General features: G+C 50.3%; 7 protein-coding genes across 7 annotated transcripts; 3 read left to right on the top strand and 4 right to left on the bottom strand.

Annotated features, from left to right (window-relative positions):
• Positions 1 to 137: 137 nt before the first annotated feature.
• Positions 138 to 1,709, bottom strand: DSM5745_01985 (threonine--tRNA ligase MST1; the record flags this gene model as incomplete). Its single annotated transcript, XM_026744001.1, has 1 exon — positions 138 to 1,709. The coding sequence occupies one exon, from the start codon at positions 1,707 to 1,709 to the stop codon at positions 138 to 140; it is 1,572 nt and encodes a 523-aa protein (XP_026607164.1).
• Positions 1,710 to 2,060: 351 nt separating this feature from the next.
• DSM5745_01984 (uncharacterized protein) lies at positions 2,061 to 3,389 on the top strand (the record flags this gene model as incomplete). The annotated part of the gene is made up of 1 exon (XM_026744000.1): positions 2,061 to 3,389. One exon carries the CDS (start codon positions 2,061 to 2,063, stop codon positions 3,387 to 3,389), a length of 1,329 nt encoding a protein of 442 aa, XP_026607163.1.
• A 564-nt stretch (positions 3,390 to 3,953) lies between these two features.
• DSM5745_01983 (glycoside hydrolase family 16 protein) lies at positions 3,954 to 5,413 on the bottom strand (the record flags this gene model as incomplete). Its single annotated transcript, XM_026743999.1, has 3 exons — positions 3,954 to 4,865; positions 4,987 to 5,267; positions 5,329 to 5,413. 3 exons carry the CDS (start codon positions 5,411 to 5,413, stop codon positions 3,954 to 3,956), a joined length of 1,278 nt encoding a protein of 425 aa, XP_026607162.1.
• Positions 5,414 to 8,735: 3,322 nt separating this feature from the next.
• On the bottom strand, positions 8,736 to 10,285 carry glr1 (glutathione-disulfide reductase GLR1; the record flags this gene model as incomplete). The annotated part of the gene is made up of 3 exons (XM_026743998.1): positions 8,736 to 9,169; positions 9,240 to 10,075; positions 10,134 to 10,285. 3 exons carry the CDS (start codon positions 10,283 to 10,285, stop codon positions 8,736 to 8,738), a joined length of 1,422 nt encoding a protein of 473 aa, XP_026607161.1.
• Positions 10,286 to 11,293: 1,008 nt separating this feature from the next.
• pbs2 (mitogen-activated protein kinase kinase PBS2) lies at positions 11,294 to 13,290 on the bottom strand (the record flags this gene model as incomplete). The annotated part of the gene is made up of 2 exons (XM_026743997.1): positions 11,294 to 11,710; positions 11,761 to 13,290. 2 exons carry the CDS (start codon positions 13,288 to 13,290, stop codon positions 11,294 to 11,296), a joined length of 1,947 nt encoding a protein of 648 aa, XP_026607160.1.
• Positions 13,291 to 15,976: 2,686 nt separating this feature from the next.
• DSM5745_01980 (Auxin Efflux Carrier superfamily) lies at positions 15,977 to 17,814 on the top strand (the record flags this gene model as incomplete). Its single annotated transcript, XM_026743996.1, has 4 exons — positions 15,977 to 16,190; positions 16,249 to 16,415; positions 16,472 to 17,703; positions 17,751 to 17,814. The coding sequence occupies 4 exons, from the start codon at positions 15,977 to 15,979 to the stop codon at positions 17,812 to 17,814; spliced, it is 1,677 nt and encodes a 558-aa protein (XP_026607159.1).
• A 1,749-nt stretch (positions 17,815 to 19,563) lies between these two features.
• On the top strand, positions 19,564 to 21,908 carry DSM5745_01979 (putative choline kinase; the record flags this gene model as incomplete). The annotated part of the gene is made up of 4 exons (XM_026743995.1): positions 19,564 to 20,510; positions 20,563 to 21,082; positions 21,137 to 21,280; positions 21,327 to 21,908. The coding sequence occupies 4 exons, from the start codon at positions 19,564 to 19,566 to the stop codon at positions 21,906 to 21,908; spliced, it is 2,193 nt and encodes a 730-aa protein (XP_026607158.1).
• Between the last annotated feature and the right edge of the window lie 3,521 nt (positions 21,909 to 25,429).

Here is a 25,429-nt window from a genome sequence, read left to right as displayed (position 1 = left end):
TCTGGGAGCCTTCAGGTATCCCCAGTCCGACAATTATTGACAATCACTTTCGTCACCGGCTCCGACCTCACGCATTACTCGGTGACTACATGACTATACTGTACAAACCCACCACTCCTAGGTCTATCGATACTGTATCATACAAAGTGCTTGTCCAGCTGCACCAGTAAATTATGAACTTGGTCAACCGGCAATGCAATCGCTCGTGGTTTCTGCAGAGCTTTCTCCCCGACCTGTTTGGCTAGCACTGCCCGCAGCGTCTCGGCACTCCGGTCAGGTTTGCTGTTCAGCTGGCCCGTAACATCAACAGTGATCCGAGACTCTGCTAAATCCTTCGGGCCGAGGACAAAAACGAGATTATATTTCATCTGCTTGGCCCTCTGGATCTTCTTGCTGAGCGTCTGCGGGCTCGCATCGACATCGATCATAAACGTGGAGTCTGTAGCTGACAGAGGCTTAGGGATTCCATCGGCCGCGCTTTGGTCGAGAGCTTTAAATCCGGAGATCTTTGCCGCAGCTTCGTGCGCCTGGTTTACAACAGCATCGTCCTGGTTTACTGTCAAAATAATGCCTTGCCGAGGAGATAGCCAGAACGGCCAGCGGCCGGAGTATTGCTCAATGAGCAAGGCGAGGAAACGCTCCAGAGAGCCAAAGTTAGCCCGGTGAATCATGACGGGCGTTGCTCTTCCGGGTGTATCCGGGTTATAGTCTTCCTCCCCTTCCGCGACTTGGTACTCCAGTTCGAACCGCCGAGGCAGGTTCATGTCCAGCTGAATAGTAGACAACTGATGATACTTTCCAGCTTGATCCTGTAGCTGAATATCAATCTTGGGCCCGTAAAATGCACCATCGCCTTCGTTAATCGCCCACTCCTTTCCAGTTTGATCTAGAGCTTCGCGCAGCTGAGCTTCCGCACTGTCCCACAGCTGAAGATCGCCGATGAAATCCTTCTCAGGCCTTGTCGACAGGACCAATCGATATGGCCCTAATCCAAATGTTGACATCACCAAGTCGACGAATCCAAGCGCGGATTTGATTTCCCCCTTGATTTGTTGCGGTCGACAAAAGATGTGACCGTCATCTTGGTGGAATCGCCGAACACGCGTGAGGCCGCTCAACGAACCAGAAACCTCGTTTCGGTGTAGCGGACTAAAGTCGGCATAACGTATAGGAAGCTCGCGGTATGAATGGTTCTGTGACTTGAAAAGCAAGCAATGTCCCGGGCAGTTCATCGGTTTTAGCCCGTAGGACTCGTCCTCCCCAGCATCCCCCTCTGTATCTCCCAGGGCCCCACGCCCGCGTACTTCGTACATGTCATCTTTGTAATTTTTCCAGTGGCCTGAAACCTCCCAGAGCGATTGCTTGTAGATTGTCGGCGTCAGGACCTCGCGAAACCCATACTGGAGGTATTGTGTACGGAGGAAAGAGATAAGCTTGTTGATGATATGAGTGCCGTTCGGAAGGAATAGAGGTGATCCGGGACTGTAGATAGATGTGGTGAAGAGGTCTTGAGCTGTTCCTAGAGCGCGATAGTCGGCCGAGGATGCAGCTTGATTTTCGGGGGGCTGTTGCTGTGGTTGTTGGTCAGAGCATGAGCATCGCCGTAGAGACGTCGATGAGAGCCATTGGATCCTGGTTGGCGGATATCGATAGCCGCCAGGCCTCTTGAATGGTATTGAATGTCGTAGTAACGGAGATAATCGGCGCATGTTGATTTGAAAAAGAGCGAAGAAGTCTTCCATTGATCGCAAATTATTTGATGGATCGGCGAGTCGCCGACCTCCGTAATCCCGTGATGGCCCAATCAGGACTAGTGGTGCCGCTTGTTTTCTTCCCCGCCAGCGTAGATCGACACAGTATAAAACGCTTTGTGTTCTTCAAGATCTACCTACCAACTGCTCTAGCACATGTACACCTGTTTACCCTAAACCACGTATCGTATCTTCTACTACGCACTATACTAGCTGTGCTATTTGACCAGAACCAAGCAAAGTGTTTTATACAGCGCGACGTTCGCGCCTAAAGCTTGATATCGCCGACAGAAACTCAGCGCTAACTCGATGTCTGCCTCAGTTCTGGGGGAATCATGGGTGGTACCTTCAGTCAACACTGTGAATGAGGATACAAAAGTCAAGAGCCCTCCGGAGACCCCGAAACAGACTCAAACTGTCAAACAATCTGAACATGAACATGGATCCGAGTCGACTACCTCGTCCGTGCCAGGACCAGACTTGATTATGCCCTCAATATATGAGACGCCTATCGCCGAAGCATCATGGGTTGCACCGAATTTGCGAACAAAGAAAGAAAGTTCAAGCCTCAGGAGAAGACATCAAAACTCTGCCGAGCCCGCCAGGGCAAAGACGACCCCCGAGACCCCAACCAAGGACGCCGATTCGACCACGACCTGCACAAATCAAACTGGGTCTTATCGTACATTATTCGAAACACCAATCCGCACCATAATCAACATCATCCTTCTCGCTACAATCTCGCATTTACTCATACTTCCCGAACTCGTGCAGCAGTACCAAACCTTGTGCTCCATAGATGCAATTTCGCGACTATATCCAGCCAGATGTGTCTTACCCTATCATTCGCCTTTCAGCGCGCATACAGACAGCCAAACGCCTCAGACGGAAGCAGTTTCGTCATCTCAGGCACGCCTGGAATTCCTTTTCAATGCGACCCTGCATGAAATGGCCCCGCTCAACATTTCCTTGAAGCAGACAGAGTCTCAACTCCGCACAGTCGAACAAGAATTAAGGCTGGCGCAACCAGGAACAAAGCACGAGCTGAATCTGGAATTTGAGAGCTGTTGGCGCGCTATCCGCCTCGCGGCATGGAAATTTGACTCCCTCAAGGTGGACCTCCAATCTGCAGTCGATAGTCTCGTCGCAGCAGGCGATCTGAAACCGAGCTCGGCACCGACCGAGTCTCGATCTTCCTTCGCCAACGATGCCCGTCTGTCTACCCAGATGCTACGTCGTGAGAACTACGTTAACCAGCTTATGGCACGCATGCGCTCCAAAGCTGACTCCCTTGCCGCTGATCTCGCCACGCTCGATGACCACCTCGAATCGATCGAGAGCATCGTCAATCGTGAAACAAAGCATCCAGGCACCAAAGACTCCTCCAGTCGACTCGTAGCTTTTGTAGACGCCATTGTTCCTCCCAGTGTCACACTCCCTTCATTTCTCTGCACGCGTGGGAGCGAAGAACCGGACGACAGCAACAGCGAGGATACATCTGCTCCCTCTCTAAAACTCACCCTATCACAAATCTTTCAGGAAGCCACGAGCCACCATCGTCCCGTTGCTGGCCTAGCAAGGAATCTATCGAAGCAGCTACAGCAATCTTTGCAAAACAAAAGAAACATCACCCATTGAGCTATGCATGGACTTTCATGGATTCACGACATACCATGATGACGAAGATTCAATACGAGAATCAGATTTGATACCCACGGACTTTTGGCTAGGACTTTGGCGTTCTTGTTGACCATCTACATATGCATTATTTGTTGCTTCGAGGTGCTTAACGGTATTCAAAGGATTCAAAGTAACGGGGTTGTTTATTCTTTCGTTATTATCTAGGTAGCATGTACCTTCTTGTAGCGTCTTTGTAGCATCTAAGCGTTCTGGTTCACATGAGGTTGCATCAAAGAAAGACAAGAAAAATTGACTTCGCCCAGTCATAACCTGATGCACAAAACAGACATCAAGTGACAGGCCATGGCAGGAAGATTAAAAGTGGGGGTGTTTCATAACAAGATCCATCGAGATAAGGGTATGCAACCTGAACCAAGAATGTCAGATCAACAACAGGGTGAGCAAAAAAAGCTACAAGATCATTGCTCGCTTCGTAAAGGGTCAACCAAATCAGTGAGATGTATCGTATTTACATCAGAAGTATGTGCAGTGTCTTCGAAATCATAACGCGAAAAAAGTAAATTACAGCTGAAGCATGGCGGCCATCATGCCGAGGACTGTGAAGAGTCCGCCAGCAGAGCGGGTCATGGATGAGGCAGCGCCCGTGAACTGGGGATCCTCCGTGCCTCCGCCGGAAGTGGGAGTTGCGCTTCCGGAGGCTGAAGGGGTGGAGGATCCAGAGCCGGAGTCAGAGCCAGAATCAGATCCAGCACCAGCACCAGCACCGGAGTCGGAGCCAGAACCAGAACCAGAGCCGGTTTCAGTTGCGGTGGGAGAGGCAGGCTCGGACTCGGAGCTGGTGGTGGTCGAGGTTGTGGTCGAGGCCGGGGTGTCGGTCTCAGTTGAGGTTTCGGAGTCGGTGGTGGTGGTGGTGGTCGTGGTCGTCTCGGTGGTAGAGGAGGTACCCGTCTCCGTCTGGGGCTTGTCGGTGGACGAGGTGGCCACGGTGGTGCTGGTAGTGCTGGTCGTCTTGGTGGTCGACACAGCAGGAGGCTTGGAGTTGTCGATATCGATGCTCTGCCAGTCACCCGAGTTGTCGGTATAGGTGTACTCGCTGCCGGGGTAGGTGTTCTCGATAGAAACGGACTTGACGTACATGGTGAAGGGACCGGCGTTGTAGTCAGTCTGACCACCAGCCCATTCAATGGTGCCGGGAGCGTTGTCAGAATCACCACCAGCCCAGATGCCGAGTCTCAGGCGGGCAGGGGTTTGGGGGAAGCGGCTTCCCCCCTGGGCGTCGGCATAGTTCAGGGTCCTAACGGTAGTACCGTCAATGATCCAGGAGATCGCATCGGGCGACCAAGTGACAGTGTAGGTGTGGAAGATCTCCTGGGGAGTAGCGATAGCCTCAAAGGTGCCACGATCGTAAGTGGTGGTATCGCCCTTGCCGAAATAGTTGGTCTGAACCTGGGTGGTGTCGCCTCCAAGAGTCTCCTGCATAACACAATCCTAGTCAGAAGGGTTTTCACGTGGGTGGACGCACATGCAGGTAACAATGAAATGTTTGCTTTTGTTACAATGCAAATGACAAAGAAAAAGCAAATATGAGACGTACCCAGTCGACTTCATCGAGAACATCTGACTCGAGGACAATGCTGCTAACGATACCAACACCGGGTGCGGCCTTCATCACCACCTCAGCCTTGCCAAAGAAAAAGTAGAAATCGGTATCGATGGTAGGCGCATCGCCCTTCTTTGCGACAGTGAACTCGGCACCATCAGGGCCGAAACTGACATCGCCAGCAGCTTTGATCCAACCATTCAAGGCAGATTCGCCCTGCGTGAAGTCGGAAGAGAAAGACTTGCTGTTCAGGCCAGGGTTTGGATCGCAGGTCTCTGTTACACTGTGTTAGTCCTCGATTGACAAGAGAAACAATCAAACAGGAAATTCACTTACTCTCCAGAGGGTTGCAGTCAGTGAACGTCTGGGCGAGAGCGACGGGAAGCACTGAGACCAGTGCAGCAGCGTATTTGAGATGCATGATTGAGCGTGGTGGCAGTTCTTGACAAGAGAGAGGAAACGAGTAGTCCAGAAATGGGGGACCCAATTCTATTTATGAAAGGATCCTTGAAAGGAAGCTTTCAGCTGGCGCGATCGAAAGAGAGTCTGCCCCAGAAAAAGCGGAGGCTAGGAGTCCACCGACGGAAAAAGCAAAAGGCAAAGATAAAGTGAAGGACAAGAGGAGAAGGTTGTCGTTGCTACGGAGAAGACAAGCGGGGAGTCAAGGTGAATAATATACGAGAGGCTCAAAGCCTCTCTGAGGATCATGCAGTCACACTAAATACTTCCCCTCAAAGAGTCAACACCAAAGAGTCTCTTTGATACGACCAACCACCACAGAAGGTTCCTCGGGCCGCCAGCGAGGGCAATCTCGAGTCAGGGATGTCATTGGAGGCAAAACGGCTGTGCCCCTGGTTACACTCCGGGGTGTGATTTAGTGAATGAACGAATTCAGCGGTAATAAATAGAGTGGCGCCAGCCTCCAGGGTTGTGTCTGAGGGCTGAGTGCCAGAGTGGTCACTGGCCACAAAATCTGAATTGAATCAACAATGTGATTGAAGGAGCGACAGCTGATGGAGCCTCTGACCAACGATCTGTCGGTGGAGGGGCTGGAGTCAGACCCAGTCTAAGACATCATACTATACTAGGGTCCTCTAGGCGAGGTCCGTGATGGTTCGTCCGCATGTGGAAGAGTGGATTCGAGTGAGTGGAAACAACAGGCCGGGATGATCGCTAGCGAACAACCCGGGGAAAACGCTAAGAGTCTTAGTCCGAACGGGCTCTTATGCCGAGCACAACCAGTTTAGTTGCAGTGTGCACGAGGCCGGAGAATGGGAGCTCAATACTGCGGTCGAGGCGGTCACCTGTGGAAATTATAGCCGCATCGATCAGAAAATCCCCGAACCCAGACGCAACGGATGAGCTTGCATCCCTCTCGATTATTCTATACTGGACCCTGTCCAATCACTATAGTGTCTAGTTTCAGGTTAGGCGCCTCATGAAGGGCTAGAGTACTGGATGTACGCCCCGTCCTGCGCCGAAGTCTCGCTAGCGGGTGCCAAAGTTCCATAGTCATGCTTGTGGAGGAAGAGCTTTGTTCGTGCACGGGTAGAAAACGCCCCATCGCGTGGTTCCACCACTGCCTTTCTTGAATTCACTCGGTCAGCCTGGGAGGGAATGATGATTTGCAGTTGATCTGTCTGACAATTGTCGCAGATTTTCTGGGATGCTGCAATCATGATTGTCAGCATGGCGTAACCGACTACTCCTCGATGGAGTCGATGCCAACCTCGCACTTACTGACGGAATAGTGACTCAACAAAGAAAGGTTATATTTGTCAAGAAATTTGATGTCTCAGCCAACATTGATACTTCATTAAAGTAAAAATTGGACGTATCCACAGATAAGAGAATATGCAGGAACTCGAAGGTAAGGGCTAAAGTGGTATCGGCCGGAGGTTTCGCCGAGCCTCCTCGCAAGCCCAAGAGGAAAACCAATATTTTCCATTAATTTTGCAGCCATGACAAAGCCCTGAATCATCTCTGCAGCTGCCTACTCTTTTCACTACTAGAACCAGTTTGCCCGGCGAAATGAGTCTAAGAATAGGACTGAGAACCTCTGGTACAGGCAGAGACAAGCGGCTCATATGATGGATCATTGATTCCACTTGAGAGACCGAAATGGAATACAACGCCGGCCAAGGAGGCTGAGCTGAGCCCGAGCCAGAAAAGTTCATCACGAGCAGTGGTCTCACTTCCAACTCTCGAGTCTCTGCCTTCTGCAAGGTTCGATGGTTAAACCCTTGGAGTTGACTTAATCAACTCCAGTTGAGATTATTAATGAGTGGCAGGGCTGTTGAATGTTGATGCCTGATTCTGCCTTCGTGTCTGACACTAACTCCCTGAATCCTTGATGACTAACCGCCTTCCCAAAACAGTCTTGTTGAGGGAGTGACGACGCTGGCAACGGCGATTGGCCGACTGGCCGGCAGTTCAACTGTTTCAACAAATCAACGTGGAATGATCTGCCCCGGCATCAGGCACCTGATGACCCCCCGCCTTTTGTACACACTCCCCTCTCAACAACAACTGTCTTTTCATCTTACCTCTCTTCAATCTAGATATGCACTGATTATGCAACACACTCCTTCAAACCAAGCGAAACCACTCACCATGGCCTCGAAGTCCATGCCGTCCTCGCGGTCTCACAGTGTCTGTATCTCTCGCGCCGCCTCGCCCGCCACACTCTCCCTCGTCTCCTCCGCCCTCCCAATCTCCGATCCAGAACCCTCTGAGAACAACAAAGTCTACATCCCGCTCTGCTTCTGTCTGATCTCGTTTGCCGTCATGATCTGTGTCAACTAGTCTGTGCGGGGAGGTTCAACAAGTGCCGAGGCTCCTCAAAAGGCGGTGACTGTCGCATTGCAACGAATATCAGCAAGACAAAAGGAAGGACCGCATCAATTGCTTTTCTCTACGCTCAGACTTTCGACACACAGCTGCAATATTCCCCGACATGGGATTATCCCTGGAGACTCAAATCCCGATAGTCGACCGAATCAACATCTCCCACGTCGCCCCTCAACCTTCCTCTCTACGCATACATACACATCTATACCGACAAAGAAGTATGATTGATGGACTATCGCCACGCCATTCTTAATACAACAACAGCCTACCAGCGCCTGCGCTCGGCGCCCAACTCGCCCGATTATGCATGATGGTGACACGAACCCATCTCAACGGGACTCCGAGGTTGTTTGGGCGACAGGCGTGCTTACGCGGTACATGCACGTCATGTTGCACAACCTGAGATACAAGCTACTACATACGCGGGGCTGGGTAACAAGTACCCTATGCCTTGCGCCTCGGTTTCATATTACTGGTTGAGACGCCAATCTGATTGCCGGGTTGCTCAGATTTTTCTCAAGTCATAAGTCATAAGTCACAAGTTGACGATTAGTCTGAAATATGCTGTGTCATGCCCTGGTGGTATGGGACATATCTAAAGCTCATCCAACTTCTCGCAAACATAGCGTGATTTGTACGCGGTGTGACATTCTGAGTCTCCCATGTCATGTACCGCGGATTCAACATCTACGCTCTTATACTTGAGATGCGACCACATTCGTTTCTAGCTCATTTCCTTGCCTATCAGTTTTTTTTTTCTATCAGTTTAGCTACAAGCAGATGTACGAGATACCCAAATATATACTTCCAATTAAATTATCAACAAATTCGGCTCAATCTTCAGTATTAGATCCTTTATTTATACCATCTATATCGGACAGAGCTCAACCCATCTACCGCAGTGTAACAAGCTCCTCGGCACTAGTAGGATGAATAGCAACACAGCTGTCAAAGTCCTTCTTCGTAGCACCCATCTTCACCGCAACGCCAAAGCCCTGCGTCATCTCCCCAACACCCAAACCGAGGAGGTGCAGGCCAACAACCTTCTCCTCAGGCCCCGCAACAACCATCTTGAACTCAGTCGGGTTCTTGGCCTTCTCCTCGGGCGGAAAGACGTGGTAGTACATGGCGGGGAAACGGGTGTGATAGACCTTAACGTTCTCGTCGCCAAACTTCTCGCGGGCTTGCGGCTCGGTGAGGCCGACGGTGCCAACTTCGGGGTGGGAGAAAACGACGGTGGGAATGTTGTCGTAGGAGAGCTTGGCGTTCTTGAATTCGGGCCCGCCGAAGAGACGGTTTCCGAGTTGGCGGCCGGCAGCGATGGCGACTACGGTTATACATCAGTATGAATACGTCTTTAGATGTGGATTGGACAGGTTAAGTGGGAAAGAACGTACCAGGGGTTAGTTCGGCCTGGCCTGTGACGTCGCCGATGGCGTAGATGCCCTCGACGCTGCTGTTCTGGTATTCGTCGACGACGACGTGTCCGTTTTCGTTAAGCTTCACGCCCGGGATCTCAAGGTCTAGGTCCTCGACCTCGGGGACGCGGCCAATGGCCCATAGGAGTTCGTTGACCTCCATCTCTGACCCATCGTTCATGATCAGCTTGAGGAGCTTGTCCTTGCCCTTGCCGTCGCGAAGGAGTTGGACCTCCTTGATACCGGGGTGCTTCTTGTGGACCTTGATGCCGACGGCCTCGTATCGCTCAGTCATGGTCTTCTGGATCATCGGGTCGAATTTGCGCAAGAAGGTCTCGCCACGGATGAACATGTGTGTCTCGACGCCGACCGTACCCATGACACCTGCCAGCTCGACGGCGATGTATCCAGCACCGACAACAGCGATCTTAGGTGGGAGCTCTTCGATCTCGAAGAATCCATCGCTGCTGATACCGTGCTCGGAACCCTTGATGTTCGGCGGCAGGCTAGGCCGGCCACCGGTCGCGATCAGAATGTGCGGCGCAGTATACCGTGTCTTGGTGCCATCCTGGTTGGTGACTTCAATGGTCTTCTTCTCGACGAACCGGGCCCGGCCGTGCACAAGGTCAATGCCTTCATTGCCCCAGTTCTTCTCGTAGATCCCGTTCAACCGCTCAATCGTGGAGTCGCGGATTTTCTTAAAGTGATTGTAGTTGACGTCGACGTGTTCGGGAAGATCGTAACCGTAGTGACGGCCAGCCTCGACTGCTTCGGAAATGGACGCAAAGTTCCATGTCATCTTCTTGGGGACACAGCTAATATAAACATCAATCAGCGATTGCGCCCAATCAACGGAATCAAGCTTTTCCATACCCAACATTGACGCAAGTACCGCCAGCGCGTCCACTTTCCACGATCAATGTCTTCGCCCCGTACCAACCGGCAGCTCTCCGTCCACTACCGCTGCCACCACTTCCACCACCTAACACGATATAGTCATACTGCTTGGTCTCCACCGGAGGCATATTGCTCGACGATGATGCTGGTGAGGTAGATGAGAAGTGTCTTGTGAGTGAGGCGAGACGTGATCCAGTAGAAATAGATGTAGCTGAGAGAGATTGAGAAGCCAGGACACCTCTCTTCAGGTGTATGTTGACAGGAGTGGCAATGCCGTAACCTCCGTATGCTCGGGAAGGTTGAGTGATCGGAGAAGGACGGACGATAGACGAACGGGTGAGCCGAGTCTTCGACGCTTGGGCAGTGAATGACCGAAGTGAGTAACGAGGAAGCATGGAGAGGGATTATGGACGGGCGGCGGAGGGATTAAAGAGGGGGAGGAGGGGGAATCTGCAGGCTGAGAAAAAGTTGGCGGGGAAGCCGGAGGTGCGAGCTTCGGCGGTGGATGACGCTATCATTTACTAGCCGCTCCGAGACAACATTTATTGATACGGAGCAACACACAGACGACCAAGTTCAAGCCAATTCAAGCTTAGTATTTTTCTAATTCTACCAATTGCGTGATATCCCCCTCTTTGCCTCATCCTTACAGAGTATCCGGCCCACGAACGATTCTAGACTAGCATCATTACTCAGCATCACTCATACTGATTGATAAGCAGTTGAAATGTCAAAACCGACGAGGACTGTGATGTAGTGTGGTACAAGCTATGATGATTCATCTAATTATGCTGGAATTGGATGAGAGTACGGTACATGGGAGAATTTCAGTGTACACCGGGTGTTTAGTAGGTAGGACAGACAGTATGTCACTAGGAACAAGGTCGAAGCAAGACCGCGACGTGCAAGTAAGCCCGCGGGTTTCCTTCACTCACATGACGATGAAACGCTGGCCCAAAGCTGACAAGACGGTTTCAAAAAGCCAGACCGTCTGCCTGGGTGGCGCCAGCGCCAGACATCCTCGGAAGTATGCGTCGGGACAGCAAAAGGGGGTATGGCAAAGAAAGAAACAAAGCAAATGTATCGGTCGTGCTATGTGTCTTGGATATAACGAAGAGAAGCGGAAGAAGCGTCGGCTATTCCGGCATGGACGAAGAAAGCGAAAGTCCAGCGATAGAAGGATCATCAAGTAGTGGGCTTCCAGGTACAGCGTCCAGTGCAACTGCGTGCAGCGCTGGCTTATCTGCGTCTTTGGCAGACCCATTTAGACGCTTTTCCAGCCTTTCTTTGACCCAATCCGCAACTTCTTGGTCATCAGTAACCGGCGGAGTACTTTCGCCAGACGCCCCATCTGCGAGAGACATGGATGGTACATCAGTGTTCGTCGATTCGGTGGGAGGTTGCATAAGAGAAGAGAGCCAAGGATGCCGGAGAAGCATGTTGTAGGACGGGCGTTTCTGGGGATTCTTATCAAGACAAGCCTTGACAAATGAATGTGCGTCTTCAGAATACTCGGATTCTGGAAGGCCAGGAGCTTCACCATGTACAATGGCCTAAGTATAGTGTTAGTGTATAATAGGATAAACGATAACGGGATACCGACATGTAGCTGGCTGAAAATGTTATTAAATGTTTCAGGCGGGTACGGATACCGGCCGATAGCACATTCGATGATGGACAATCCCAAACTCCAAATGTCACTCTGGACACTGTAGGTTCCGCCGCTGGCCCCCGACTGCTGCACTCCACCTCCCGCGATGCGCTCAGGTGCCATATAGCTTTGGCAACCGATATTCGTCTTTGCGATACTGGCAACAAGGTTTCCGCTTACTCCAAAGTCACAGATTTTGACCTGTCCTCGTGTATTGACCAGGATGTTTGTAGGTTTCACGTCTCTGTGGATGATATTATGATCATCTTTGAGAGACTTCAAACCCATGACAGTAGAGAGCGCGACTTTGCGAAGGATATTCTCGGGGATACCGTCGCCGTAGAGCTTGTCAATGGAGCCGCCATCCATAAATTCGACGCAAATGTATACAGCACCTTCCTGGAAAAAGGCGCCGTAGAAGTCAATAATGAACGGGGAAACGCATCGATGAAGGATATCCAACTCCATGATGATTTGCGCAAACTTGCTTTCGTCCAACTCCAACCGAATCTCCTTCATGGCCATGATCGCGCCAGACAGAGTATCTTTTGACGTTTCTGAATCGTCGGCTCCAGGAGGCCGGCTGACAATCCCACCCAAGCCTTGTCCGGGTTTGCGCATATGCGGACGGCTATGCCGTACCTTGTATACGGTCCCATAATTCCCCTTGCCCAATTCGTCCATACGATCCACTTCATCTAAGGAGATGTTGAAACTCTGGCCGGACGAGAACTCGATGCCGCCTCCGTGAAGAACGGCCTTGTTCTTGAATTTCAGGGTACCCGACTTCGTGTCAATGTACTCTGAATACTTGCTAAAAGCCGACTCTCCGCCTCCAACCGGTCCATTGGCGGGTGACTGGCTTCCAGCTGCTGGACCACTCGGCCCAGTGGCATCTGAAAGTTTGAGTCCCGGCTTCATGCGTTTCGCCGCCAGACCGCCCTTAGGAGAGCCGGCTACGGGAGAACCGCCACCGACAGTAGGGGCAGAAGCCCAATTCTTCGGAGGACCTGGACGGTGAATCGGAGGAAGCCGACCTGGAACAGCGGGTGCTAACGGACCGTTCATTGGTGAAGGTGTACTGTTACCCGATAATGGCCCAGACTGCGTCGGTGTGTTCGGTTGAGAGCCCTTTGGAATCGCTCCTGTCGAGATGGACTGGTTAAAACCGGGAGGAGGTACCCCCTGTCTTGAGAGTTGAAACGCCTTCATCTTTGCCAGAATGTCCTGGTTCGCACTACCTATAGACGCTTGCGGCCGGAGATTTGGCCCGCCGCCGTGTCGTGCCGCATTGACCTGGCCAAGATGTGTGGAAGAAGGGGTAATTCCGGACGCATTATCGGAGGTCGGGCGTAGGACCGGTATAGTTTTGGTGACGGGCGGGGAAACTTCATCGTCTGGGGTGATAGGGGCAGAGTCGCCGCCGTCAGATTGAGGAGAAACCGGAGGGTTCTCCGCGGCGAAGTCGTGTTCAGCGCTCATGGTCGCGAGATCGCAATGCTAGAAGATCAAAGGAGAGCAGGAGGCGTCAAAGCCGGAGCGCGTTCTCCAGGACCTTTGGGTCGTCTCACGGCACTCAGCGGCTTGGGAACATGAAGTGGAAACTGGAGGAAAGGCGAGATGGCTCGGTCGGAGAGCAACGCTGACGAAAACAAGGAAGTTGGCGGGTTGGTAGACGGAACTGATTTAAAGGAGGAAGATGCGTTTGCCAGGTAAAAACGAAATGTTCACGGCGCCTCAACGAGGGGCAGAACCTTGGGTCTTCTCGGTTCAGAAACGAAGCTCAATGCCGAACATACAGTGTTTTCTCCAATTAGGATGATCTTTAGATTTCCAGCACAAGAGTGGTAGTCCACCCAAGAGTTGGGCTGTTCTTTTCTTTTTCTTCCAAGTTTCCTGGTAGTTGTACTAGTTGCAGTTTCCAGGTTTGTTGGGCTGTGGGGGACGGCGGGGAATTAGGATCAGAGACGGTTTGACACGCCAGCCGGCTTTTATGGATGCCAGGGCAATATCAATATCGATAGATATATTAATCTCGCACAGAACTCGATATTCTTCCAGTTATCGGAATGTGGTCTGTGTTGCGGCAGCTTACACCAGCCAATCAACAGCTTCGCCACCGCGCGTCTCAGCTTCTCTAACGGCCGGCTTTTCGATCGTCAATCGTCAATCCTCCACGAGAGCTTGCATCATCCCGTCACACTGGGACCCATGATCTCACCTCCTCCTACCCAAGGTCGCCCAGCAGGAAGCGTGCAATCACACTGAGTTCATCTTAAATGCGGCCCAAGTGGCCTGCCTTCCGAGTCTGCGCCAGATAAACGATAGCGGCGCAAACAATAGTAATGCCGGCATTACGTCTTATACCAGACGCAAATTATTGGGCGTCAACCAACTGACCTTTGAGTTTTGACGAAAGATAAGCCTTGCTTAATACTACTATCCCGGTCCTGGATATATTCTTGATGCCTGATGGCCGTCATTGATCGTGGAGTCGGGTGTGCACCCACACTGTGGCGAAAGCAGACGATATGTCAAGCCACAGTCTTCATCGGCTGCTTTCCATCCAGCCCTCCATTGCTCGACGTCGATGAGCCCAACCTAAGCCACAACGGGCCGATCTTGTTATCGGGCACAGTGCCACAGAGCATCCTATACAAGCCCCGGATTTACGGAGTACTACAAATATACGGAGTACTCCGACTAGTGACGACTACTCTGTATCTTCTCTGCATTTATTGTGCTTGGCTACTTTAAGAGGCTCACACATAGCATAGGTAAAACGCATCCGCTTTCGAATGTGTCGATCTCTAGCTCTGAGGAGTGTACTATCTCAGGTATACGTATTAATATATCTTTGCTCGCCCTCGGTAGATGTGAATTATTATTGCGCCCAAGCAGCAGTGATGCTGGAAATATCTCCGATGCCAGACAAATGTGATTTGCGTTGAGTTTTTTCTGCTTACTGGAGTGCATGCTCTTTGTCTTCCACGGTTTTGTTTATCAATACCCTTGCATGTTTCCGAAGTGGCTGTGCTGCAGACCGTTATAGTACGGAGCACTCCCCGGCTCGATTGACTCTGATGCTTGTTGATCATGACATATTCAAAGTCAGGACCGCGTGGACCACTGGACAATCAGTGCTCCTACGGAATAGTGCGCCCGCCGGCGGCCGGGGATACAGATCGACAATTAGTAGTGGCGAGGGTTTGCTACAAAGTACCAGTCAGGCGCGTGCTTTTCCTACAGGGTAGGATGATAAATTGTTAACTCAGATTCTATACAAGACGTTTGATATTGCCCGGGATGTCCCTGATACGCTCCTACACCTCCTCCATTCTAGGTTTAATCGGACAGGTACACCAACAGGAGTATTTCTATCCTGTCCGGGGATCCCAGATTATTCAAAATATACTCCGCTATACAAAGTATGCTCTGAGATTGCGCTCCAGGTGTCAAGTCTTGCTATGACGTTGTTGCCAAGAGCACTGCCGTCACATTTTTGTCTGGCAATCTATACAGCTATTCTGTGCTACACCAGTGCCCAATTGGCGGTTGAACCATCGTATGCTCCAACAAATATAAACATTCCAACTTTGTAGACACCATAATCTGAAACCGAACAGACAGGCATCAAGAACCATAGAGGTGGAAGTTGTATCTGTGGAGGAACGCCGGAACTCTTGGGCCTCTTGGCGTGCAACAGGCAGATCGCTCGTCCTATCAGCGGCTCCAGACCGAGCATGAAATCATGGCAGACCGGGCCAGGCATCGCCAGAGCGGCCCTGGCAGCCAGCTGGTGAACTCATCATCATTCTGACAGTTCAGGAGAAATTGTTCTTCTTCCTTTCCACGATGCTATCTTGAAGTTTCAGTTTCCGTCAGATCCTTTCGTCGAGAAACTCTAAAGTTATCCATCTCTTTGAGCGCATTTCATTGCCGCCTCCGTAGGTTCCACTTTCCTTCTAGCCTTATCGCCGTACTATTTTGTCCCATCGTTTTCATCCGTCGCCATTAATTGCTCTTTCATTTTTCCCGCTGACACCTAGGTCTCTCTTAGGGACAAGCCAGCATATCTTTCTATCCGCCGTCGATGGCCCTTTCCTCGTTGCCTCGATCTTTTCAGAATGCCCAGTCGTTGACCTCGCGTCAGTTCATGACGCAACAGATGGGCGTCAACCCGGGCATACTGCAAGATGTCTCCAGCCCCCATTCGAGCCATCCTTCTTTCCTGCACCTAGTGCTCCTCGTCTTTGAAGCTGTGCTTGAGGTTGTTTGCGTCAGCCTTCCTGGGTATATTGCTGCGAGAGTGGGCATGTTCGATGCAGACGCTCAGAAATTTGTTGCCAATCTCAATGTCGCTCTGTTTACTCCATGTCTGAGTACGTGCTATATCCATTGCATACACGAGTCTAATCTAACATTGTGTTATGTGAACAGTATTTACGAAGCTTGGTTCCCAGCTGACAGCGGAGAAACTCACCGATCTCGCCATCATACCTCTCATTTTCGTTGTTCAAACCGCTGTTTCATACTCCTGCGCATACGTTGTTTCGCGATGCTTTCGATTCAAGAAAAGAGCGTCGAACTTCGTTGCGGCTATGGCTGTGAGTTGCGCTGTGGAATATGCATGTTGTAAATGTCTAATGGATCTCGCATACAGGTCTTTGGGAACTCAAACTCGCTCCCTATCTCGCTTGTTATCTCTCTTTCGCAGACGCTGAATGGCCTCCATTGGGATCGTATCCCTAACGATAATGACGACGAAGTTGCAGCGCGCGGTATCCTTTACCTGCTCATCTTCCAGCAGCTCGGCCAGCTCGTGCGCTGGAGCTGGGGATACCGTGTGCTCTTGGCACCAAAGGAGCGATATATTGAGGAAGCAGAAAGAGATGACGGGGAGACGACAGTCGCACAAGACCAGGAACGATACACCGACAACCCCGAGCAAGTGGACCCGGACGAGCCCTTGATAAGGACAAGGGACTCCTCCGATGGCTCAATCGAGTATCCAACCGGCTCCCACGATGGTTCCGATGACTTTCACTCCGGGGAAGCGACCCCAGTAAACACTCGCACTTACTCCTCGTATACGAAGTTGCCGCATCCTGAGAATGATCAAGCTCAAAATCAGTCGCCGATACTGGGACCGCCGCCCAGTGGCCCATTTCTCCCTCACCAAGACTCTCGTGGCGACATCTTGTATTTTCCAAGCGTGGAAGTCAACCCTCAAGACAGTGCCCTAGAGCAAGGGGGCTTGTCGCGGGTCAAAACTTCTATGGGTCGTGTCAGGGTCCGGATCGCTAATGGCTGGGCGCGTGGGACGAGTGCATTATACAATCGGATTCCACCAAGTATCCAGAAGACGCTATCGAATTGCTCGAACGTCATTAGCAGATTCGTACGCGGCGTGTGGGATTTTATGAATCCTCCACTTTGGGCAATGTTGGTTGCGATCATAGTTGCTTCTGTGCCCTCACTCCAGCGACTGTTTTTCGATGACGGCACTTTCGTTCGGAACTCTGTGACTCGCGCAATCAACCAAAACGGGCAGGTCGCTGTACCCTTGATCCTTGTTGTTCTTGGGGCGAATCTGGAACGCAATACGATCCCTCGGGAAGCACTTGAGGATATGGAGGATGCTGGCACGGAGAAGAAGCTGATTATCGCTTCGTTATTGGCCCGTATGCTTCTACCGACAATCATTATGGCACCGCTTCTCGCCCTGCTCGCCAAATATGTCCCAGTCAGCATTGTTGACGATCCGATCTTTATTATTGTCTGCTTCCTGCTCACTGGAGCTCCCTCGGCTCTACAGTTGGCGCAGATATGCCAAATCAATAATACTTATGTCGGCGCCATGTCGAAACTGTTGTTCCAGAGCTACGTGGTTTGGTAAGTACCCTTAACCTTTGATAGGAACATGCGATTGACGAATGTAGGATTCTCCCATCAACACTTATTCTTGTGATGTGCGCTCTGGAAGTTGTTGAATGGGCTGCCTGAAGCGCTCCGCTTGGGATGCTTTTACCAAGTGTATTGTTAGGCTGGCGTATTATTCTTATTGGCTGGAGTACAGCGGCGTTTCAAACCATGGTTTGATTATGGGATGAGAGGGTTCTTTTGCGGGATGGGTGATTTGTAGATTCTGATCCATACTGTTGTATTGAGATCAATTTTTCCCATGAATAACGAAGATATAAGCCGACAGTATTAGACTGGACTCCTCTAGTAAAGCCGAGTACGCTTCATTAAACACAGGGTCCCTGGAGCAATAATGCCTCAGGCTGTAATCACGCCATCAGCTTCCCCTCTTCTTGTGACATTTTCCCCAGACTCCAGCCTAACTTCAAAGTTCAAACTCCTTGGCCTCATTGAAGCCTCATCCAGATGCAGTTTGCTGGCTCAGTTTGCCACTTAGCCGAAGCATGAAACACAAAAGTGCTTATCCCGCGCGACCATGCTCAGCACTCTATTTCATAATGACCAAACGCGGAAGTTCGATCGTGATAGAATTGCGGGGAAGGATGAGGACAGTGTCTCGATCTGCAGTATCCCCAACTTAATCTCTCGGAGACGTTATTCTAAGCTTAAAGTAGCTCCGTCTAATGAAATGTCTGATGATCGCCTATGCAACCATCGTGGGTCGTGATCCTACAAGAATATGGTCCCCGCAGTGATGTCTACGGAGTATTCATAGACCCCAACATCACGGTAAGACGGACGGAGGCTATCAAACCAGCCCAGCAATTCCAAAGAAGCGGTTGGATTGCCTAGTGATGTCGCGTGACTATGAGCAGCTGGGCGATAAATCACTGCAGATCGCTAAGGCTTAGGCTGCTGTCTCCTCGTTCCCATGCGCCAGGAGAATCAACGCCACAGGATCATGGATGCGAGATGACGCTGCTTATCGCGATCACATGCGAAAGCAGCCAAACACAGAAGCGAACTAGGATATCAAGTTTTCGCACCTGCATTTTGTGGCTGCAATAATTATGGGAGGAGCATGAAGTCAAAGCTGTCGAGTCCGCTGATAAACCCGAGAGAAGCGCCTGCCACCCGCTTGATATTCCAAAGATCTCAAAACCAACTGACAATTTCTCTATATTTATCACTATCGAAACTCCTGGGTATATCCATACTCCTATCAATATTCAACGGGAACTATCAGTCCGAGCCCGCTTCTCTTCGAGATCCACACCGACTGCTGCTTTCTAAATCCCACACTTCTTTTGGCCCGCTATCGTGCCCCCCACCCGGGTCCCCCGTCTTTGCGCCCTTCTTCCCTTTTCTTTCCTCTTCTCAACTGTTGATATACGCTGTCCTCAGGACCTCAATCTTCGGCCTCTCGCACTTTCTCGCTTCGAAAGATACTGAGCGAACCTACTTGAAGGGTTTTCATGCTCCTCGAGTCGTCACCAATACGGTAGCCCTCGCAACAGTCATAACGTGACCGACCTGAGCCCCCCGGACAAGAGCCTCCCCTGAACTGGACTATCTTATCTTTTGTTCTGGATTCCTTGGAGATGCCTTCCTTCACTGATCATGAGCTTGAAGGTAGGTGTCCGCCGTCGTGCCTGAAATTTTGTTTGTTTTCTTGGCTCTGCCAATAGTAGTCGTAGTAACCTCCGAGGCTCTTGCGCTGGTAGTCTTATGATCTCATCACCCACTTTTCTCGGACACCAAAACCCCTACGCATCTTCTGGATTTATTTTGTTTCTTCTGGCCGCTCAATGGCAAATTTTGAATATATTCATGGATTCTGACAAGTCATCCAAAGGCCCCTACTCAGGTTTCGAGACTAGTCTGCCCTCCCCCGCTCAAAACCCCCGTCAAGATCCTGCAACAAACCCCGAAGGAAATGTCACCAGACAACGTCGCGTTTCTGTCACTAAGGTCACGACTCGCCAGCATTTCTGCCATCAATCTTCCCCGAGCACCTTGAATCACCAGACGCCCAATGTGAACGAACCGGTGACAAGAGAAGATATCGAGCGATGGCTGAAACAGGGCGAGGAGGAATCGCGACATAACCTCTTCAGTCAGGTGTACGAATGGCTCTCGCGCGAAAAGTCCAAACGCAAGAATATTAGGAAGTCCAATGGCTCGACAAACGGCTCAGGGAATGGTGTTGACAACGAAGGAGACGCACATGGCGATGGTGCTCATTTGACGAAGACTGTTTCGCAAGGCTCCGATACCACCCTAGCCCTAGATGGACTAGAAAAGATTCTCCTACAATATGCTTCTCGATATGATAACCGCGCTACATCAACTTGCTCCTCACGTCGATCCGCACGCCGGCGCCATGCTTTGAAGGGTCTGCGGAGAGGCTCCGCTTCCGAGTCCGATCATGAACTCGACCCAGTCACCCCTGGCGTGGATGCTGTTTTGGACAACTCAAGAACGTTATCTTATACTGGTGGTGGCGTGGAAAGTGAGGATGGCGATACTGCAAGCATCAAGCGAGCCAAAGATCGAGAGGCCTGGATTGTCTTCAAGAGCGAACTTCTCCGCTTGACTCATACGCTGCAATTGAAGGGCTGGCGAAAGATCCCGATGGAGTTGGCGGCTGAAATTGATGTGGTTCGACTGAGCGGTGCTTTAACGAACGCTGTATACAAAGTCACACCTCCCCAGAACATTCCTCCACCCAGAGCCGAAGACGGATCGTATACATTGGTGCCTAGGAGGCCTCCTCCGTAAGTTCTCAACACCTCATACATGCCAGGGTCTCCTCTAAACTACCTACAGGAAGCTCTTGCTACGTATCTATGGCCCGCAGGTGGATCACCTCATCGATCGAGAGAAGGAACTTCAAATTCTTCGACGACTGGGACGGAAGAATATTGGCCCCAAAGTACTCGGGACGTTCATTAACGGTCGGTTCGAGGAGTATTTTGAGGCTCGCCCCCTCACGCCGAAGGAGCTCCGGGATCCGTCGACGATGAAGCAGATTGCGAAACGCATGCGCGAGTTGCACGATGGGATTGACCTGCTAGACGACGAGAGAGAAGGTGGTCCGATGGTCTTCCACAACTGGGACAAGTGGGTTGATCGTTGTCAGCAGGTGATCAGCTGGGTAGATACAGAAATCCACTCCCCTCAGAACGAGAGCAAAGCTGCGTCTGAGCCCTGGCGTCGACGTGGATATGTCTGCGGTGTTCCTTGGCCCAAGTTTCGCAAGGCAGTCGAAGACTACCGTAAGTGGTTGGTTGTGAATAGCGGTGGCATACATGAGATCAAACGGCAGCTAGTGTTTGGCCATAACGACGTAGGTCACAAACGAGCTGCAGTTCGTCATCCGTTGCTAACCAGTCGATTGTAGACACAATACGGTAACTTGTTGCGCATGGAGCCTAGCCAGCAGTCCCCCCTTCTCCTCCCGCAGAACGAGCACAAGCAACTGGTCGTCATCGACTTTGAATATGCCTCAGCGAACACGCCCGGTCTGGAATTTGCGAACCACTTTGTGAGTGCGACAAGTTTACTTTTGGGGCCTAACTGACATTTCGCAGACCGAATGGTGCTACAACTACCACGACACCGAGAAACCCTGGGCATGCAGCTCCCTGTTCTACCCAACACCAGAGCAACAACATCAATTCATCACCGCGTACCTAACCCACAGACCAGGGTTGGGCGGCCGCGCCTCCCCATCTATCACACCGATCATGCGTCCCCTTTCCGCAAGCACCCCCACCATGACACCACTCGACCTCAACGCAACCAGCCCCGACCTGGTCCCTCAGCGCCCGCTGGATAGTATCGAGCGCAGTACATACCAGGACACTCTAGAAGCAGAGACTCAGTTCCTCATCCGCCAGACACGACTCTGGCGCGTCCTCAATTCAGCTCAGTGGGTGGCTTGGGGTATTGTTCAGGCTAAGGTGCCGGGGATGGAGAACGACGTAGACTCGACCGCAGCGCCACCGGTAGACAGCGAGGTTGACGATTCAGACGAATTCGATTATCTGGCCTACGCGCAGGACCGGGCGTTCTTCTTCTGGGCAGATCTTGTGGCTTTGGGATTTGTCCAAAAGGAGCAGCTTCCAGGGCCCTTGGCCGAGGCTATTGAGACGAGGCTACTGGACTATTGATTGCTTGGTTGACGAGTACATGATCAATTGTACATTTTGACCTTATCCTAGAGATGGCATGGCGTTCGTTTCTCTCCCTGTTACCTCTTTTCTCGCATGCTCGTTCGGTCGTTCATTCATGACTATCATTATGCTGCGATACCAGACATGCAATGCTATGATTAATGAATCATGAAATCATGTACCTACTCGTGAAGATGGAAATTTACAAGATCTAGATAACGGAGTAGTGCTATTTGTATTGCTTTACCATACATAATAGTACATACAAGTGAACGGTGCCTCCTGCAGGGTAGGAAGAGTGTGTTCATCGCGAAGGAGAAAAACAGCTCACTGTTCCTGCTCAGGTTACAACAGGTTGAGACAGGAATACATCTACCCTGACACACCTTTTGTCAGGCGTATCTGCCTAGGAGACCATCCCCAAGCCTGCAAGGTGATGACAGAGTCCTCAGTCCACTGACTAGACTGTGGACCCGAAAAAGCAAATGCAACCCCGTCACGCCGTCAAACATCCTGTAGCCTTCATTCCTTCCCGTCCTTGCAGCACTTGATTGCCCGTTCTATATTTGGCCCTTGGGTCTTGCTTGCTATTTCGAAAGACGGAGATGTGCCTTGATGATTCGGTGATGCCAAAGGTGAAGTCCCTATGAAGCCCCGCCCGAGCACCTGAGCGTCATGGTTCCCTAGTCTGAAGAGCCTCGTATACTTCAGGTCTAATGCAGATTAGCCCGAGGTGGCCCGTCCGCTGGAACTACAACGTGGGCTGCCGGGCAAGGAATCTGCCGTGGCTTACTGGTCCCTGGCCCGTAAGCCCTGGCCAGCTCGCTTTTCTCCGAGACTATTAGACCAGTATAGATCGTAGACTAAACAACCTAGCTAAAGTGCCGTCTGAGCGACTCACAGTGCCATTGTAGAAGAGCCAAGAAGATTGGGATTCTCGCAGAATCAACCCGCTTTGGATCTGAGGGGTATTGCGGATGTAGCGTCGATGGGCTGTGCAGGATGAGGAAACTAACGCGGCCACGGATGTTTTCTTGCCGCAAGGATCAAGTCGGTTGGTTAGAGTTGAGGTCTTAGGTCCGATTTCATTGATTGACTGGGCGGGGTACCTCGCTCGAGCTTCGGAGGCTCTATTTTTGTCTCACTTTTGTATGGACGTCGTTGATTTGATATCTAGCTGGACCGAACTGCTCCGTACACTTCCTGGCGTGCATAATCAAGATTCGCCTGTTTTGATAGGACGGCCATGGTCTATAGCATGGATACCTGGACAGGAGATGCTTGATTATGTGCACCCCACATGGTGTATAGCGCGGTTGATGCATGGGGAAATTGCAGGTGGAGTGCATTGTAGCGGTGTCGAGTAGGCACGACAAAATACTAGGTTGATGCAGTCTACCGGTACCGCTTCTCGAATTGGGTTCAGGGTCGGCACCTTGAGAACAACAACAGAACTGAGAATACAAGACGTATGGTGATAGGTTCTTGATGCCATTTAAGCTCGCTTTGGCTTCATGCCGCGGGGTCGGAGATATATGATGAGGGTCAACAGGGACTGCAGTAGCTCTAGCTCATCGCCTGCCGCCCCGGCAGCATTTAGTATTCTTGGTGGGCCAGGAAACGGCTCACCGACGAAGATGAGTCTTGCCAGATTATTGTTATTGAGCCACAAGCAGTGAGGAAGAAGAGGCCCACTCCAGCTTGCTCAAGCGATCTTGATCTTATTCAGGACGACCCCTCCCAGGACACGGCAGAGCGAATCATAGCCAGAAGAGCGTGGTATTCTTAGAAGCGAGCTAGTTTTGGGTGCTGACATGGCCATCCTGGTCGCAAGAACGGGTCCGGTAAAGAAAGATTTATGATATGCGGGAGTGGAATCCTTAGCAAGTCCTTGATTGGACGGAGAAAGACTGCGAATGGGTCAAGAATAGTAACGATCGAGAATTGGACATTGTTAGCCTGTGAGTCCGTGACAACGGTATACTCCGGGTTGGTCCCTTACAGATGACTGCACATTCCAAGCCGAAAGCCGCGTGGTGACAAGCTTGAAGCAGCTGATGTAGGCAGCAGCTAACGGCTGCTCTCCTGGCGAGATTATGCAAGTGGCTGACGGTCGAGACTGAAGAAAAGGCGCCTATCAATCAAAAAGGCAGAATCCGTGCCCTGCCAGCAATTCTGAGCATTGAACAGCATTCCGCTGGAGTGAGAGAATAGAGTTGCAACCGCCAAAAACGAGAGACCCTAGCAAGCGGTGATCAACAGCAGACTAACTGGAATAGGCGCCATCTCGCGAGATGGAAACTAATTCCTTGACGGCGGCTGCTAGGGGCTAAGGGGCGTGGCAGCCTTGCAATAATGCGGGTGTTCGTATACTGCCGATAAATTTAGCGTTAAAACAATTTTTGCGGGCGCACGTGCCCGTGTAATTAAGCTATTTTAGTTTATATAATAAATAATATACAAAACTAAACGCTGGCCTTCCGGGCGCACTTACTTTAAAATTGCTAAGTTATGCGTTAAGGTACGGGTATATTAATTTATATAAGGTCTTTTATACAAATTAATATACCTGTACCTTATTGGTAAATTTAATAAAAAAGACCTTTAAAAACTTGTTTTAAAGTTATTTTAAGGCGCTTTAAACGCGTTTTTTAACTAAAGATTAGTGTTAAACTTGCAGTAAAGGTGCTAAAAGGCCTCTAACATGCTAGTACTTAAATTTTTATAGGGATTTGTATATAAATTAAAGTACCTATATTTATAAAGCTATTTAAAGGTGTATCCGCGCGGTGTTTAGCTAAAAACAAGGTAGTTAACACGCTGGCAAGGCTGTTAACACGCTGGTACCTGGTTTTTTATAAAGAATAGTATATAAATTAAAGTACTTATATTTATAAAGCTATTTAAAGGTCTATCCGCGTGGTGTTTAGCTAAAAACAAGGCTATTAACATGCTGGCAAGGCTATTAGCGCGTTAGTAAGGCTGTTAACATGCTAGTACTTAAATTCCTATAGGGAATTATATATAAATTAAAGTACCTATATTTATAAAGCTTTTTAGTCTATCCACAAGGTATTAAACTAAAAATAAGGCTATTAACATGCTAGCAAGGCTATTAACATGCTAGTACCTAGTTTTTTATAAAGAATTATATATAAATTAAAGTACCTGTATTTATAAAGCTATTTAAAGGTTTATCCACGTGGTATTTAACTAAAAATAAGGCTATTAACACGCTAGCAAGGCTATTAGCGTGTTAGTAAGGCTGTTAACATGCTAGTACTTAAATTCCTATAGGGAATTATATATAAATTAAAGTACTTATATTCGTAAAGCTTTTTAGTCTATCCGCGAGGTGTTAGGCTAAAAATAAGGCTATTAACATGCTGGCAAGGCTATTAACACGCTGGTACCTAGTTTTTTATAAAGAATTATATACAAATTAAAGTACCTATATTTATAAAGCTATTTAAAGGTCTATCCACGTGGTGTTTAGCTAGGAATAAGGCTATTAACAC

The sequence above is a fragment of the Aspergillus mulundensis genome, assembly GCF_003369625.1.
Source record: "Aspergillus mulundensis strain DSM 5745 chromosome Unknown scaffold_1, whole genome shotgun sequence".
In the NCBI taxonomy this organism is placed as follows: domain Eukaryota; kingdom Fungi; phylum Ascomycota; class Eurotiomycetes; order Eurotiales; family Aspergillaceae; genus Aspergillus; species Aspergillus mulundensis.
This window is presented reverse-complemented; position numbering and strand designations above follow the sequence as displayed.